Raw genomic sequence first — 12,667 nt, forward strand, 5'->3', positions numbered from 1 at the left:
AAATTAAGAGGAAAATAACATCTTAGCATTATTAAAAGCCTCAGAAACACCTAAAAGGGTCATAGGCACCCTGCAGATCTCTTTTACACTTTGACAATTGCTGGTCTGTAATTCCTGGATTATTTTGGTGCTCAGATTATCCTAGATTTAGCCAGTGTCTGCACTTTCAAGCTGGCTCTTAAGTCCTTGTAACAGGCCCCTATTATCATCATTGTTTTTTTTTTTTAACTCTTGTTTTTTTTGGCATAGCAAGATGTTCCAGGCTCCCCTTGAATCCACCCTGCCCTAGGCCTGAAATCAACCATTTTTCTGAGGAATCCTGATTTCTTTTGATGGATGATGGCATAGAGACCAAGATTTGAGAATTAGGAATCCTTCTTGCTACTAAGGCCTTTGCTTCTAGGCTCTTTCTGCAAATAGAACCAGAAAAGTGTATACATGTAAATGTGAAAATACATATATCTGTGTACAAATACATGTCTATCTTATTTATCATAAGCCAGTATCTCCAGTTTCAATCTGACCCCTGGTCTTTTTTGCCTTTTCCCATTGCATGTCTGTATATCCTTCCACAATGAGAGCTCTGGCTTCCAGTAACATTAATACATATACACATTTGCTGAATCAAGTGTCTAAAGTAGTTTCAGAATTGCCTTACCCATACCACTACAGAAAACAAAGATACTATAAACAGTTCAGGATGTATCTGCGGGTCTTTTCCTGCCCAAGACTTAGGGTACATATGCAAATACCATGTTCATAAGTTACCTGCTATAGTTCTTTCTTTTCTTTCCCCATTCAGTGTGGTTGTGTTTTTAGTCTGAAATAAAGTTGGGTTTATGTGTTTCAGCTTGCTTTCATTTCCTTTATTTTCCTTTCACATCTATGTTTATTTAATTTTTTGAATATATAGAACATAAACATGTTTTCAAACTTATTCAAACGTATATACTGAGACAAGTACCACTCCCTTACTACTTCTAAGATCTTTCCCGCCGCCTTTCAAACCTAAGCTAAGATTGTACATAACGTAGGGTTTTTTGCAATGAAGAGTAAACACAATCCAAAAACTGACCATTTCCTATCCATAGTAAATTCTTACTGGTATGTTGGTTCCTATGCCCTATATCAACATATGTGCCACTGGGCCTGTCTCTCCAGACTACTGTTCCAGATGACTTCAGGAGGTACAAAGACAACCCATTACATTTTAAAGATATTTATCTATTTTATGTATGTTTGAACACAATACAACTAGTATATTAAGTCAGTGATTTTCTCGGTTTTTTGAGGGGAAGGTGGGGTAAAGTAAAAGTGGATATTGAAGAATAAAGCAAGTCAAAATTAAAGAAAAATATTAGGGAATTAATACCACATAGTGTGACCAAAATTGCAAAGCAGGCACTTGCATGAGTGAAGTTTAGGGCTCTCTACTCGAGCTCTTCTTTCCCTTGTCTGTGTCCAGGGTCCTTATACTCTGTGCCAGAAACCCAGTAGAACAGATGAAATCTTTTACCTAAACCCATCATCTACCTGATACCAAAGAATCGTGCCTTTTTTCTTCTTTTAACTAAATGGATTCCATATTTTTTAAAACAAAAGTTTTAAGTTTGGGAAACAATACATTGGGCTTCCCAGGTTGCACTAGTGATAAAGAACCCGCCTATTAAGAGACACAAGTTCAGTCCCTGGGTCGGGAAGATCACCTAGAGGCGAGCATGGCAACCCACTCCAGTGTTCTTGCCTGGAGAATCCCACGGACAGAGGAACCAGGTGGGCTACAGGCCATAGGGTCACAAAGAGTCAGACACAACTGAAGCAACTTAGCACAGCACTATTACTTACACAGACTTTAAATCCATATACCATTGACCATTATTGATCTACCTAAATTCAGACTTTTGACTATTTTAATTTAATATTGTTTAATATTAAGTAAAATATAGTATTATATTGTTTTACTTAATATTCATGGAGTATACCACTGTTGACTGTTTATTGTTGTATTAGGCCTTATTAAACCTATATATACATTAGATTTAATGTCTTTGTTATTAAGTTAATTTTTAAATGTAAATTAGACCATAAAATTAGACACTTGAGTAAGTACTTATATTTACTCCATTTACTAGATGGTATTTTTTTTTGCTATGGTACATAGGATTGTCTTTACAACTCTTGTATGAAAACATATTAGAATGAGTAAGTGTTCAATTTGTGCATAATTTCTTACTAAGTACAAAGCATAAGTTTTATTCCCAGTTCATAGTTGTACAAGTAGCATTTATTCCAAAGAATGGAGTAGTCTTAAAACAGTTTATTTGAGGGGGAAAACCCATATCTGGTTACTAAGAGTTTATGCAATAAAATAAAGGCCTTATTTTGTATTGTTGAAGGTGTGTACATGTATTTTATAAACCTTTGATGTCATCTATTATCAGCGACTAATTCATGAATTACTCTTGTCTTTCCATATACACACCAATAGATAGGACTTTTGATTTTAAAATTCTTAAGATAGGTTAAATGAGGTTTATAAACTCGAGGGTAGGAAATGTATAGATATACGTGTGTATACATTTACTGGTGCTGCTGTGAATGGTAGACCTCTCCATTCGCTCCTCATATGCTCAATTTTATTGATGTACACTTAAAACCTTATAGAACACATATGAACTTTCAGAAGCCCATCTGTTAGCATTTTGTATTTTAGACGATAATTTTCTGTACTTGTTATTGCTAAAAAGACATACTTACATCTTAGTATTAAGTTAGGGACTATATGAAGGCACAGATATTTTGACTCTCAAACGTTTTGAAAATTGTCATGTAAACATACTTCAGTAAATTTAGTCTATGCTAAATTTATGGCAACTCTTGTTATTATGATGTGTTTATATATGTGGATATAAGTAGCATTTTAGTAAAAATATATGTATATATGTTGAGCTTCTGCTATGCAAGTAATGCAGCGGTCATTGTTGTAGGCTCCTTTTACCCTAATTCTTGTCCCTATAGCCTGGGAGGTTTACTACTGATCCCTTGTCCTACTGTGTATTTATTAGGTAAGATAAGATAAGCAAAAGGGAACTCCTCTTGGAGAACTTCAGGATTAAACCAGCCTGATTAAATGAGTCCGTAATAAAATTCAGAGATTCCTTGACCTCATCTCAGAGTTTTTAGTCATTAATGGCTTTTCTGTGAAATCCTAACCTTTCACTTACTATTATTAAGGCAGAGGAAATAAAATTAGCCGCTCGGTAATCTTAGGCTTCCCTTTTGTAGTTTCCTATCTCCTGCACAGTCACTCCTAGAAGTTTCCTTGTCTATAATTGAAAAAAAAATTTTTTTTGGCTGCATCTTAGCGTGGAGTCTTAGCCACTGGACCAGCAGGGAAAGTCCCGAAGGAATTTTTTAATTGGTAGAATTTCATGTCATATGGGAGAGAGATTTGCAGAAAACAAAGTCAACTTCTTGAATTATGTCACCTAGTCCGTTTGGATTAGTGTAAGGTTGGCCTAGGAGTGGGAAGAGAAAGTAGTATTTTGCAAGGCCCAGATTTCTCTCCCTGACTGGTTTGATCATTGTTAAGCCATACTCCTCCCCTCACCATTATTTACCAGTGTCTTCTCTCTTTTAACTTGCATTGCCTGAAATAGGCAGGCAGACTTGTTAACTGTTGGACCATAGAAAATCACCTAGTTTCTTCAGGATTAAAGTTTCAAAGACAAAGAAGTGTGTTTTGAAACCATCATTTTGATAAAGTTGCTTCAAAAGGATATAATCAGGACTTTTTGTTTATTGACATATAGTTGTTTTACAATATTGTGTTTCACGTATGTAGAAAAATGATTCATATATATATATATATATACACACACACACATGCACATATATATAAGTACACAGAGACACACATATATATATATACACACACATACTTTTCAGATTGTTTTGCATTATAGTCTATCATAAGATATTGAATATTGTTCCCTGTGCTATACAGTAAATCCTTGTTGCTTATCTATTTTATGTATAGCAGTTTATTCCTATTAATCCCATATGCCTAATTAATTCCTCATTTCCTCTCTTTCCCCTTTGGTCACCATAAGTTTATTTTCTATATCTGTGAGTCTTTCTGTTTTGAAAATAAGTTCATTTGTGTTATTTTTTAGATTTCACGTATAAGTAATATATAATATTTGTCTTTCTGTGACTTAATTTAGTATGCTGATCTTTAGGTCCTTCCAGGTTGCTTCACATGGCAATATTTCTTTCTTTTTTATGGCCAAGTAATATTCCACAGTGTAGTGTATTCCACCTTCTGATAGACACCTATGTTGCTTCCATAGCTTGGCTATTGTAAATAGTGTGCTGCGAACATTGGGGTACATTGCTCTTTTCAAATTAGAGTTTTCGTCTTTTCCAGATACATGCCCAGGAGTGGGATTGAGGATAATTTGATATCTCTGTTTTTAGTTTTTTAAGGAACCCTCTATTATTTTCCATAGTGGGGCCAAAAATGTTGATTCCTTTAGGCAGTAACAGCAGCCTCTGGCATCTCTCCTATATATACTTGCAGGGTATGAAAGAGTTAAACACTTTGTTGTTAATAAAAATGTTTTTTTAATTGGCCTACAAATTAATTGATTTCTCTTTTTCTCTACACAGAACCTAGACTTATTCTGCCAAAATTACTTTTTCATACTATGGTAGGAAATTTAAAATTTCTGAAGTAGTTTTAGTGACAGAAGTATAAGTAACATTGTACAGGAGACAGGGATCAAGACCATCCCCAAGAAAAAGAAATGCAAAAAAAGCAAAATGGCTGTCTGAGGAGGCCTTACAAATAGCTGTGATAAGAAGAGAAGCAAAAACCAAACGAGAAAAGGAAAGATATGCCCATTTGAATGCAGAGTTCCAAAGAATAGCAAGGAGAGATAAGAAAGCCTTCCTCAGCTATTAATGCAAAGAAATAGAGGAAAACAATAGAATAGGAAAGACTAGAGATCTCTTCAAGAAAATTAGAGATACCAAGGGAACATTTCATTGAAAGATGGGCTCAATAAAGGACAGAAATGGTTTGGACCTAACAGAAGCAGAAGATATTAAGAAGAGGTGGCAAGAATGCACAGAAGAACTGTACAAAAAAGATCTTCATGACCCAGATAATCACGATGGTGTGATCACTCACTTAGAGCCAGACATCCTAAGTCAAGTGGGCCTTAGAAAGCATCACTACAAACAAAGCTAGTGGAGGTGATGGAATTCCAGTTGAGCTATTTCAAATCCTGAAAGATGATGCTGTGAAAGTGCTGCACTCAATATGTCAGCCAATTTGGAAAACTCAGCAGTAGCCACAGGACTGGAAAAGGTCCGTTTTCATTCCAGTCCCAAAGAAAGGCAATGCCAAAGAGTGCTCAAACTACTGCACAATCGCACTCGTCTCACATGCTAGTAAAGTAATGCTCAAAATTTTTCAAGCCAGGCTTCAGCAGTATGTGAACTGTGAACTTCCAGATATTCAAGCTGGTTTTAGAAAACGCAGAGGAACCAGAGATCAAATTGCCAACATCTGCTGGATCATGGAAAAAGCAAGAGAGTTCCAGAAAAACATCTATTTTTGCTTTATTGACTATGCCAAAGCCTTTGACTGTGTGGATCACAATAAACTGTGGAAAATTCTGAAAGAGATGGGAATACCAGACCACCTAACCTGCCTCTTGAGAAATCTGTATGCAGGTCAGGAAGCAGCAGTTAGAACTGGACACGGAACAACAGACTGGTTCCAAATAGGAAAAGGAGTACGTCAAGGCTGTATATTGTCACCCTGCTTATTTAACTTCTATGCAGAGTACATCATGAGAAACACTGGACTGGAAGAAGCACAGGCTGGAATCCAGATTGCTGGGAGAAATATCAATAACCTCAGATATGCAGATGACACCACCCTTATGGCAGAAAGTGAAGAGGAGCTAAAGAGCCTCTTGATGAAAGTGAAAGAGGAGAGTGAAAAAGTTGGCTTAAAGCTCCAGAAAACGAAGATCATGGCATCTGGTCCCATCACTTCATGGCAAATAGATGGGAAAACAGTGGCTGACTTTATATTTGGGGGGCTCCCAAATCACTGCAGATGGTGATTGCAGCCATGAAACTAAAAGACACTTACTCCTTGGAAGGAAAGTTGTGACCAACCTAGACAGCATATTGAAAAGCAGAGACATTACTTTGCCAACAAAGGTCCGTCTAGTCAAGGCTATGGTTTTTCCAGTAGTCACGTATGGATGTGAGAGTTGGACTATAAAGAAAGCTGAGCACAGAAGAACTGATGCTTTTGAACTGTGGTGTTGGAGAAGGCTCTTGAGAGTCCCTTGGACTGCAAGGAGATCCAGCCAGTCCATCCTGAAGGAGATCAGTCCTGGGTATTCATTGTCAGGACTGATGTTGAAGCTGAAACTCCAATACTTTGGCCACCTGATGAGAAGAGCTGACTCATTTGAAAAGACCCTGATGCTGGGAAAAACTGAGGGCAGGAGGAGAAGGGGATGACAGGATGAGATGGTTGGGTGGCATCACCGACTCAATGGAGATGAGTTTGTGTAAACCCCGGCCGTTGGTGATGGACAGGGAGGCCTGCCGTGCTGCGGTTCATGGGGTCACAGAGTCAGACACGACTGAGCAACTGAACTGAAGTGAAGTAGTTTCGAAGCTGCTTTTTCTAATATACCGAAATCTAAGTGAAATCTCTTCTTTTTTCTGTTCATTCTCTTATCGTAGGAGGAAGTGTGCAGTATCTCTAAAGAGAAAACACTTCTTTGAGTGGTGACTGTGTCACGTGCTTTGCTCTTAGCCACTCAGTAGTGTCCAGCTCTTTTTGATCCGAAGAATGTAGTCTTCTAGGCTCCTTGGTCCATGGGGACTCTCTAGGCAAGAATACTGGAGTGAGTTGCCATGCCCTCCTCCAGGGGATCTTCCCAACTCAGGGACTGAACCCAGATCTCCCACATTGCAAACGGATTCTTTAACCTCTGAGCCACCTGGGAAGCCCAGGAATACTGAAATGGGTAGCCTATCCATTTGCCAGGAGATCTTCCCAGCCCAGGAATCAAAATAGGGTCTCCTGCATTGCAGGTGGATTCTTTACCAGCTGAGCTACCAGGAAAGTTCTGACTGTGCCATGGGTTCTTTTAAAAATGTGATACTCACTTTTGTCTTACAGGACAAACTATTCGAGAGAAAAGAATTGTAGAAGCAGCAAATAAAAGAGAAATAGACTATGAAGTGGGGGATATCCCAACAGAATGGGAAGGTAAGTTTCTGCTTTTAGTTATAAACTTCTGGAAAGCAAATTATTTATATATAAAATCATTAAGAACATGCATAATTTCATGTTTATTCTCTTTGCAAAAACTTTTACAATCTGAATTGATGAAACTTTTTTTAAGCTTTTGTAATTCTTTGAAAGTTGTGACTGTGTTACATTTCAGGAAGGGAACAGTGAGAAGAGCTATGAAGCATTAGCAGAGCTCAGACTAGGGTGAGGGGAGCAAAGCTCCGTATATGCAGAATTGAAGGAGGCATTCATTTTTGTGTGCTGGTCCTAAACTTGCCCACCCTCAGGATTTGAATTCTGTTTCTGTTTCATTCTCTACCCACATGAACATCTTCCCAGGAGGCTCAGTGGTAAAGAATCCACCTGCCAAGCAGGAGACACAGGTTTGATTCCTGGGTTGGGAAGATACCCTGGAGAAGGAAATGGCAACCCACTCCAGTATTCTTGCCTGGAAAATCCCATGGACGGAGGAGCTGAGTCAGCTACAGTCCATGTGGTCGCAAAGAGTCAGGTACAACTTAGTGACTAAACAACAACCCACATGAACATGGGAAAGTAACTCATACTTCTCAGACTTAGTCTCCTCTTTTCTAAATTGTGGATAATATTTGTTTTAAATGCCATTTAGAATATTTGTTCAACTTAACAATTAGCGGCCCCTGTGTTTAGACAAGGATGGACACTTGATCCCTGTCAGGCCTTTGGAATTAAGGTAAAAAGTCAAAGAAAGAGCTTAATAATAGCAGTCTTTCCATATGACTGGGAATAGTAACTTATGAACTTGGTAGCTTTGGGGGGACTGTCTTCAATCCACCACTTAACCTTTGTTACAGAAAAAAATCTATTTACTAAGAAGAAAATGGAAACCAGTCTGGAAAGAGAAGTACAATTAACCCTTGAACGGCACAGGTTTTCTTTTTGTTTTTTTGTTTGTTTTGAATAACACAGGTTTGAAATAGGTCCACTTAGACACAGATTGTTTTCAGTAACTTCATGCTGTGGTATTACATGATCATTGGTTGGTTTATTCCGCTGATGCAGAACTGCAGATGTGGAAATCTGACTGCAAAGTTACAGGTGGATTTTTAGCTGCAAGGAGGTCAGTGCTCCTAACCCTGTGTGTAGAAAGACAGAATGTTTCCTAGGTTTCCAGCAACTTTCCAGTACCCAGTTCCATTTCCTTCTGAATGATGTTCGGCTGCAAGTTTGCCTTTGAGTTCTGTGTTATAAATTTTCCCTTTCTCTTTACTAGTTCTTAACTTGTGCTTGGCATATAGTAAGTGCTCAGTAAGTATATATTGAATACTTAAAACCCTTGCTTGTTATTTGCAACTAAAGGAAACTTAACTGAAACACCAAATTGTGCTCAGTTGCTCAGTCATGTCTGACTCTTTGCAACCCCATGAACTGCAGCCCTTCAGGCTCCTCTGTCCATGGAATTTTCCAGGCAAGAATACTGGAGGGGGTTGCCATTTCCTACTCCAGGGGATCTTCCCTACTCCGGGATTGAACCTGCAACTCCTCTGTCTGCTGCATTGGCAGGCAGATTCTTTACCACTGAGCCACATGGGAAGCCCCATGCTTATCTTATATATCTTATATTTGTCAAGTGTTTACCTGTATACCTCATATTATGCCATTGCTTTAAATCATTATATATATAGCACACTGTATATGCTCAGTCACTCAGTTGTGCCCAGCTCTCTGCAACCTCATGGACTATATGTAGCCAACCAGGCTCCTGTGTCCATGGGATTCTCCAGGCAAGAAAACTGGAGCAGGTTGCCATTGCCGTCTCCAGGGAATCTTCCCGACCCAGGAATCAAACCTGTGTCTCCTGGGTTTCTTACATTGGCAGGCAGGTTCTTTACCACTATAATCCTATGAGGTAGACATGGCAGTTTTACCCACTTAACAGAGAATCTAAGTTCTAGAAAGATTAGATAACTTACCTGGGTAATATAGCTATGCGCTGTAAGCAGTCAGCCCTTTGTTTTCTAGTGGGTTTAGTATAATACCTTACACATGGTAGCTATAGTCATTGAGTTATTTTTATGTCAGCATGTAAGTGTAAATACGTCCCTGGAAATACCTTTTCTATTTTTCCGTATTAACTATGAAAATAGTAGAACTATGAGAAAAGAACATAAAAACAGAGACTTTTTGAAGAAATACAGAATATAAACTGGCAACTTCTAGAAGTAATTGAGCTTTCTTATTTTAACTGTTTCCAGTGTTATAAGTGAGAAGGAAATGGCAACCCACTCCAGTGTTCTTGCCTGGAGAATCCCAGGGACGGGGGAGCCTGGTGGGCTGCCGTCTCTGGGGTCGCACAGAGTCGGACACAACTGAAGTGACTTAGCAGCAGCAGCAGCAGCAGTGTTATAAGCCTGGGTGGCTCAGATGGTAAAGCGTCTGCCTGCAATGCAGGAGACCCGAGTTCAATCCCTGTGTTGGGAAGATCCCCTGGAGAAGGAAATGGCAACCCACTCCAGTACCCTTATCTGGAAAACCCCATGGACAGAGGAGCTTGATAGGCTACAGTTCATGGGGTTGCAAAGAGTCAGACATGACTGAGCAACTTCACTTTCACTTTCAGTGTTATAAGCTACATTTGAAATTCTCAGATAATGCCTCCCACCTTCTTATAATGAACCTATTTTTATAATTTTTTCCAATCTTAGTATAGAATTAAAATGTTTATAGAAATAAAGAAATAGGTAATGACTCATTTTTGAGTGTTTGAGACTTCCAAAAAATCAGAATGAAGTTCTGATGCTTTTTATGGGTCCGTACTGATCTAGTAATTCAGCATAAGTGTCCTGTGGGTCATAAGAACTCCATGAGTAAAGTGAGTCAGAAAGAGAAGCGTAAATACCGTATTCTAACGCACATGTACGGAATCTAGAGAAATGGTTCTGAAGAATTTATTTACAGGGCAGCAGTGGAGAAACAGACATAGAGAATAGACTTATGGACATGGGGAGATGGGAGGAGAAGGTGAGATGTATGGAAAGAGTAACATGGAAACTTACATTACCATATCTAAAATAGATAGTCACTGGGAATTTGCTGTATGGCTCAGGAAACTCAAACAGGGGCTCTGTATCAACCTAGAGGGGTGGGATGGGGAGGAAGATGGGAGGGAGGTTCAAAAGGGAGGGGATATATGTGTACCTATGGCTGATTCATGTTGAGGTTTGACAGAAGACAACAAAATTCTGTAAAGCAATTATCCTTCAATAAAAAATTTTTTTTAAAAAGAACTCCATGCCATGAAAAAGTAAAGTAAAATATAAATATCTACACAAAACACTGTATACAGGAAAGGAAAGAGAAGAACCTTAAATAATGTCAACCCCAAAAGAATCTAAAGTATTTCCAGGTCCAAATGAATATTATATTTAATTAGTAGTAGTAGGGTACAGGTTCCCACAAGCTGCATTTTCTGCCACAATATGTATTAAACAGCTCAACCTTTTCATCTATTTGTGTACTAAACATCTATTGAGGACCTCTGGATTCATGAAGTTTACATTCTGGAGTGGGAAACAATAAATCAGATAAATAACTATATGGTATGTTATTGGCCCCAGAAAATAAATCTGATAAAGGGAGTAGGGAGTGTTGGGGAGGGTTTTGCAGCTTTAAGTAATTTTTTTAAATGGCCTTATTGAGAACATGGGTTTTGAATAAAGGCAGAGGAAGAAGCTAGTCATGCTGATAAGTAGCAGAGGAGCATTCCTAGAGAATAGGGGCTGAAGCCCTGAGGCAGGAGCATGCTCTGGTTTTTAAGGAACAGCATGGAAACCAGGGTGGGCGGTAGCAGGTGAGGTTAGAAGAGCAATAGGATGCCCAACCGTGCAGTCCTTTTGTAAGGACTCTGGCTTTTACTCTGAGATTGGAAGGCAGTGGAAGGTTTGAAAAGAGTACTCATGTGCTCTGAATTACATTTAACAGGATCACTAGCTGCTGCATTGCAGAGACTGGCTGAGGAGGGGGCCAGCACATAAATAAACCTTGGAGACAGGATGCTCTTGAAATAATTCAGGCAAGAGCTAACTGTGGCATGGACCAGAGTAACAGTGTGAGTGGAAAGAAGTGGTTGCATTCTGGATCTCTTGTAAAAGTAAAGCCAGTGAGATTTGCTGACACATTGGATGTGGAAAGTGAGAGAACAGTCAGTGCTGACTTAAACTTTTGGACCTCACCTGGGAAAGTGCAGTTGCTGTTGACTGAGTGGGGCAAGACTGGAAGGAGCAAATTTGTGAGAAGAAATTAGATCAGTTTTGAAAATGAAGCTAGAGATAACTGTTAGATATCTAGGTAGAGATATTAAGTTGTATATAAGCCAAGAATTTAGTGGAAAAGTTTGGACTGGCAATAAAACGTGAGAGTTGACAGCAAATAAATGGTATTGAAAAGCCAGGAGATAGGATGAGATCACAGAGAGGATATATGTAAATAGAAAGTGAGAAGTTCATACAGTATGACCCAGCAATCCCACTCCTGGGCACATATCTGGAGAAAAACATAAAAATACCCTAATGTTCATTTCAGTACTATTTACGAGAACTAAGACATAGAAGCAACCTAAGTGTCCATCAACAGATACATGGATAAAGAAGATGTGGTTAAAAAAAGAGGATGTGGTATAATGAAATACTCAGTTCAGTTCAGTCGCTCAGTCGTGTCTGACTCTTTGCGACCCCATGAATTGCGGCACACCAGGCCTCCCTGTTCATTACCAACTCCCAGAACTCACTCAAACTCATGTCCATCGAGTCAGTGATGCCATCCAGCCATCTCATTCTCTGTCGTCCCCTTCTCCTCCTGCCCCCAATCCCTCCCACCATCAGAGTCTTTTCCAATGAGTCAACTCTTCGCATGAGGTGGCCAAAGTACTGGAGTTTCAGCTTTAGCATCACTCCTTCCAGTGAACACCCAGGACTGATCTCCTTTAGGATGGACTGGTTGGATCTCTTTGCAGTCCAAGGGACTCTCAAGAGTCTTCTCCAACACCACAGTTCAAAAGCATCAATTCTTTGGCACTCAGCTTTCTTCACAGTCCAACTCTCACATCTATACATGACCACTGGAAAAACCATAGCCTTGACTAGGTGGACCTTTGTTGGCAAAGTAATGTCTCTGCTTTTCAATATGCTGTCTAGGTTGGTCATAACTTTCCTTCCAAGGAGTAAGTGTCTTTTAATTTCATGGCTGCAATCACCATCTGCAGTGATTTTGGAGCCCCCCAAAATAAAGTCTGACACTGTTTCCACTGTTTCCCCATCTATTTGCCATGAAGTGATGGGACCAGATGCCATGATCTTC

General features: G+C 39.2%; 1 protein-coding gene across 1 annotated transcript in view; it reads left to right on the plus strand.

Annotated features, from left to right (window-relative positions):
* NDUFAF2 (NADH:ubiquinone oxidoreductase complex assembly factor 2) overlaps positions 1-12,667 on the plus strand; it is a 175,268-nt gene that overhangs the window by 93,422 nt on the left and 69,179 nt on the right. The window contains exon 2 of the mRNA XM_040262574.1: positions 7,220-7,309. Within this exon, the coding sequence (XP_040118508.1) occupies positions 7,220-7,309 (90 nt within the window). The remainder of the gene's footprint in view (positions 1-7,219; positions 7,310-12,667) is intronic.

The sequence above is a fragment of the Oryx dammah genome, unplaced genomic scaffold (genome assembly GCF_014754425.2).
Source record: "Oryx dammah isolate SB20612 unplaced genomic scaffold, SCBI_Odam_1.1 HiC_scaffold_20, whole genome shotgun sequence".
In the NCBI taxonomy this organism is placed as follows: Eukaryota; Metazoa; Chordata; class Mammalia; order Artiodactyla; family Bovidae; genus Oryx; species Oryx dammah.